The following is a 5,621-nucleotide window of genomic DNA, read 5'->3' on the forward strand; positions in this document are numbered from 1 at the left end:
GTGTGTGTGTGTGTGTGTGTGTGTAATACTCGATCGATACTGCAATACATTTGCAGCGAATATTCGTCACACCTTTGGCTCTCTACATTGAACGTTCGTATTCGATAAGTTAAATCATTGTGCCCGTATACACAGGACGGGACTGGTGTGGGCACCACTGCACAGAATACTGCAAAAGGCAAACACAACATTACAAAGAAGAAGCAAAGCGGTGGTTCAGAGGCGGTGGCGAACATGAATATTGACGCCGCTGATATCAGGTGAGAGGAGACGAGTGTGTTGTACATTGACTATAGTTTGGTTTAATAGGAGATGATGTTTACCTAGTACCTTGGCAATATATGAAAATAGATTTGATGTTTGTAGATCAAGATTTTTTTTGGTTGTCCGGGTCAGATGGACAGGCAAACACGGATTGAGGACAGCCGAACTTTCGTTGTATGAAAACAGATGTGTTTTAGATGACAATTAGACTGTATATGAATTGGTGGGTTCGAAAAGGCAGCTGATTCGAATAAAGTGTGGTGACTAGATTGAATAGTATGTGAAATTAGGGCCACACGTGTTGGAGAACTGAGATCGCGCCTGTAGAGGCGAATGGATTTCGATTGATTTGGATTAGGTACACACACAAAAATGCTAGTTGCCGATTTATATACTTCTCAAATTGAAGAAGGAGAAAAATTGGCCAGATTGCAGCCGTGGCTGAGTTGTTCTGAATCTGATTTTCGTTGCTTTCAGCTTCAATCTATATACTAGACCTTTCCTATTGACGATCTACTTCGGAGGCTATTTGCTAAGTATACTGAATTTCCTTTCAGATCGTTTACCCGTACACACGCTTATATATATCTATATCCATCCGTGTATATATAGACCCATGTATATTCACATTCATACACTTTGCCTCCCGCACTCGTCATTACACCCACGAATATATTTTTCCATACATATGTGCGTCAATCACTGATAGACGCGCGTTTCATCTGCACATGAACTCACACAAACATTTCACGCTGTGTACGCTTATTTTTGGCTTCTCTACACTGTGACCATTTCACCAACACATGCGCATATACATCCACGCAAAATTATGCATGCACACTTTAACCTTCACATACACCTACGCCCAAATACATTCACTTACACCTATGAACACATGCAGAAAAGAATATACACACTTACGCACACCTTATACACCACCACTTGCTCCCGTATATGTACACACGGTTTACACACACAAACGCCCATTTCTCGCCCAATCCACGCTTAAGCCCGTTAGCACTTGCGCACACTTTTAAACTCTGCTAGGGATTCGGTGCTGAAGGGTGGCGTGGTAGAGGATGAGTTCGAAACCCTCGCGAACAACTGCTGGCGCAGGGAGAAGACTGTTGTGCCAAGCGACCACGACACTCTGGCCCTGAGCATGGCCAATAGGTGTGTCGGTGTGTCGATATATTGTTTTAGTCAGTTTGCCAGTCTGTCACTTCAGTTTGACGGACCTTTAAAATTACTATAAAATCGCACGAGCTGCATGACAGATGTGTTGGGTGTGGACACAGGAATAATGTAATTGATGAACAACAGTGGTGTTGCAGATATATGGGACCGTTTCGTTTGGCTCGGACTGTACGCACGGGATGCAGCTACGTGCTTCATAGCAAGATAGAAGCAAATCTAAGTGACTAAACACATTCTGAAAAAGAAAATGCTTCAATCAGTTGAGACAATGCAACACGCGCACATGTTCAAAATAAAATCAGCTCATACGGGGAAAGATACGGGTATACAGACACACATGCGCCACCCAAAAGAATGCCACAACTGCACGTATACGTTTGCATCCGTACATACGCACGTTCACTGATATATACACGCACATCTGACGCCATACCTGCATGCAACGGCTATAAGTTCACGGCCAAAATCGTTGGATCGTGATTGACACTGCAAACCCCAATACACATGCAATAAATGACAATAAAACCAGCCTGGTCGTATGCACACATAGTTCTCGGATAGGAAAACAGCGTATACCATAAACACGTGGATGTGCATGTATTTGTGTGTAAAGATATAAGCCTGCACCCTGGACATGCAGCACATTCACACCCCACTATCGTACACAGGTACTACATCTACCAGACAATCCCAGGAAATGTCAATAATGACTCGGGGGTGAAGGTTTTCAAAAAGGTACAGAAAGTTCGTGTATTTCTAAAAATGCGCATTTGTTGTGTTTGTGTTCGCGAAAACAAGATTGCCATTAGTTGTCGCGTATTTTTCAATAAGAAATACGTATTTGTGCGTAGTATATTACTTCACTTTTTCTGTTTAATTATCTAAATATAAGTATGTATGTATATATATGAGTGTCTTTGGCCAGTTAAGGGTCTTGTGTGTATGTGTCTGTACACCAAAGTTGGTGTGCGCGAGTTGCATGTCTTTGTCTGGTTATTTCTACTGATTAATTACACACTACCAGTAGTGCATTATGAATGCTCAGTATCTGGTTGCCTTTACTGTTAATTAATAAAGTATCGAAATTGCTAAATATATGGTTGCCTGTAGAGAATGAGCACACTACTACTAGAGTATTACGAGTGCTTGATATCTAGTTGCCTGAGTGTAATTCGGGTTGTGATTTTGAGGAATTCATGAAAATTCAGCTGTTGAGTGTTCCCGTTATGTGCTTTTGGGTTGTTGTGTTTGCCTGAGCCAGTCTGTGGTATCGTTGTGTATGAGTGCTATCAATCGTGTTTTATTATGTTACGACTACATATTGCAAGATCTTATAGAATCACCAAGAACGTACGATATCGTGTATGTACATATATACATACATATAACATACATATAATAATAATGTGCTTGGACTGTTTAGAGCATTGGCCATTTTGTTCTGTTCATCACCTTTGTCCTTCTAATATCACACTTTCATATGGAATACTGTATATATAATATGTAGTTTCAGCTTTGATCTCTCGTGTTTACTGTCACCATTTGCTCTTATCATCTCATACCTACACATTGGCCAGCGTGTGATAGTTTCTTCCACATATGTGCTGGTTGCCACTGGTGCCCTTATAGTCTCACACCTACGAGTTACATTATGTATGTCATTAACTTTTGATGCCATCTATCACGTGTGTGCTATTTGTCACCTTGACAATTAATATCTCATATCGAGATGTTTAATAGCGTGTACTATTGTGTTTTCATGCCATCTACCACCGTGTACTAACTATCGCGATATGCTCTTATCATCGCATGCGCACGTCATGAAGAATATATATCATGATGTTTTGATATCTACCTTTGTGTACCTTCACCATTTTCCCTTATTATCTCACGCGCACGTAGTAAAGTATGTGTATCGTGGTGTTTGATATCATCTACCACTCTGTGCTATCACCATTTTCCCTTATCATCTCACGCGCACGCAGTAAAGTACGTGTATCGTGGTGTTTGATATCATCTACCACTCTGTGCTATCACTCTTTTTCCCTTCTCATCTCACGCGTGCATACGGTATAGTGTGTCGCTGTGCTTGGTACCATCAACTACTGTACTAACAATCACCGCTGCTCTCAAAATCGCACGTTTACAGCAATCCGTGGCTAAGTGGGACAGAGGACAGGCGCATGTGGTGCCTCACAACGCGCACGTGCCAGAATACGACACCGAGATGCTAGACGACGACACACACGAACCCACACATGTAAACCACCATCCACCGGAGCCCATACCCGTGCCGAAGAATGTAGAAGATCCGTGGGACGATGAGGGTGAAGGTGAAGGGGTGGATATGGGTGAGGGCGTTACTAACGGATCATCGAGAGCGGATGTGGCTGTGGATGATAGCTTGGATCGGAATAGAGCAGACATGCGCGCGGCGATGGCCGCCCATACAGCGACAAGCTCCAGGGCTAAGAAATCTAACCCGTTTCTGAAGAGGAAACGATGAGTTGGGCTTGCATGTGTGCATATTTATGTGTACCACATTGTACAGGTTTACATGTGAGCAGTGCATATGATAGTGCATCATATCGTTCGTTTCTTGACAAGGAAGAGCTGAGAATGAGGTTATAGCAAGTATATGTATGTGCAGTATATTCTTAACTTGATTTGTATATTGTATATATGTGTTAAGAAATACAGATACATAGTGCAGAGCTACACCACAAGGATGTGGCCTTGTGCGACTTGGTCATCATTGCGGCTTGCCCAATTGCTTGCTGCATCCAGCCTCCCAAAATTACTTCGTATCTTGAGCCATTTAACCGATTTGAGGAGAGCAGAGTGAGAAAGACTTGTAACACAATACAAAGACTCTCACGTCCCCAAGGATTCTACGTGCCTGGCGACCGGCGCGCTATCGGTCCTCGCGTTTACCTACCCAGCCATGAGTAAATGGTTACCTACATGCGTATACCTACCTTACTACGAGCTATGACTACCCACGGGCCTACCTACGCATCTTCGGACCCTTCTCCCTCCAGTACACACACACGTTTTCATGACAGTCCACGTGCCCACCACCTCGCACGCGCTCCAAATCGCCCACGCATAGATGGCTACCAGCACTTGCGCAGTGTACGGTGTACTCGTGATCATGGCTACATACCTGCCTTTAAATACCGAATTGCGTACTGTTACGCTCGAGTTCCGATCCTACCACGTGCGTAGTGGTCTGAGTACGTGAATAGGTCAAGAACAGATAGAAGGCCCATGTGCTCCTATCCTATCGACCGTGTATATAGTGTCACACCGCAGCACGGATAAGCGACAGGGGAACACATACTTCAGTGAACACCTATGGGACTCATTGAATGACCGAGTTCCCTTAGTGCAGAGATGTGTCCTCCGGTAAGACTGGATTATATCGTTAGGCTCCTACAGACAGTTATGGCACAGCCACGTGGGTTTTCCGCGATAAGTCTCGAGATACCTTGAACACGAGGATTTTTCCAGAAGAAACATGCCACACTAAAATATATAAGGTGGTTCTGGACTGAATGCAAACTTCCAAATATAATCAGACTATAATTGAGACACAGCAGAATTGCCTTTTCTGTCAGGCATTTGCAACTTCGAGTAGGAATTTAATTTGAATCCCTGGAAGTGCGTGGTCGCTCGACATCAACCCCCAAAAAAAACTAGGGGATCTGGGCAGCTGAACGTACCTTGATCGATCAGGGTACAGCTGGGAAATGCAATTACTCGCCTGGCCACGCCACTTGTATGTAGATATACCAGAGCAGATAAGGCCTCAGAATTTTGCGTGTTGGTTGTGAAACATTCAATGGACAGTTCGTCCCTCCGATCAATGCATATGTATGTGATGTGTGTACGTGCACATGCCTCATCTAAAAGTTTCTTATTGTTGAGTGTATGCGTACACGCAAATATGCAAAATCACTCTCCGAACTCGTGGAGAAGTGCGAATTTACACGTGTTAATGGGAAATTCAAACATTTCTTCATGGCGTTTCTGGTTATACGTTCACAATCTGAGCTTTGAAAGTACTTGAAAATGCACATGCGCTCGAATAAACCACTAAAATATGTGCGTACAATTACTCGTATGTGTGCGTCTCTTTATCCTGATTTTTTATTGAA

At 43.3% G+C, this 5,621-nt stretch overlaps 1 protein-coding gene across 1 annotated transcript in view; it reads left to right on the forward strand.

Moving 5' to 3' along the window:
* The window catches only part of SARC_08753 (hypothetical protein), a gene marked incomplete at its 3' end in the record, with an annotated part of 18,783 nt that extends 14,816 nt beyond the window's left edge, over window positions 1–3,967 (forward strand). Inside the window, exons 17-20 of the mRNA XM_014297253.1 lie at window positions 136–260; window positions 1,312–1,437; window positions 2,130–2,196; window positions 3,611–3,967. Of these exons, the coding sequence (XP_014152728.1) occupies window positions 136–260; window positions 1,312–1,437; window positions 2,130–2,196; window positions 3,611–3,967 (675 nt within the window). The remainder of the gene's footprint in view (window positions 1–135; window positions 261–1,311; window positions 1,438–2,129; window positions 2,197–3,610) is intronic.
* Between the last annotated feature and the right edge of the window lie 1,654 nt (window positions 3,968–5,621).

This window comes from Sphaeroforma arctica (genome assembly GCF_001186125.1).
Source record: "Sphaeroforma arctica JP610 unplaced genomic scaffold supercont1.820, whole genome shotgun sequence".
Classification (NCBI taxonomy): Eukaryota; class Ichthyosporea; order Ichthyophonida; genus Sphaeroforma; species Sphaeroforma arctica.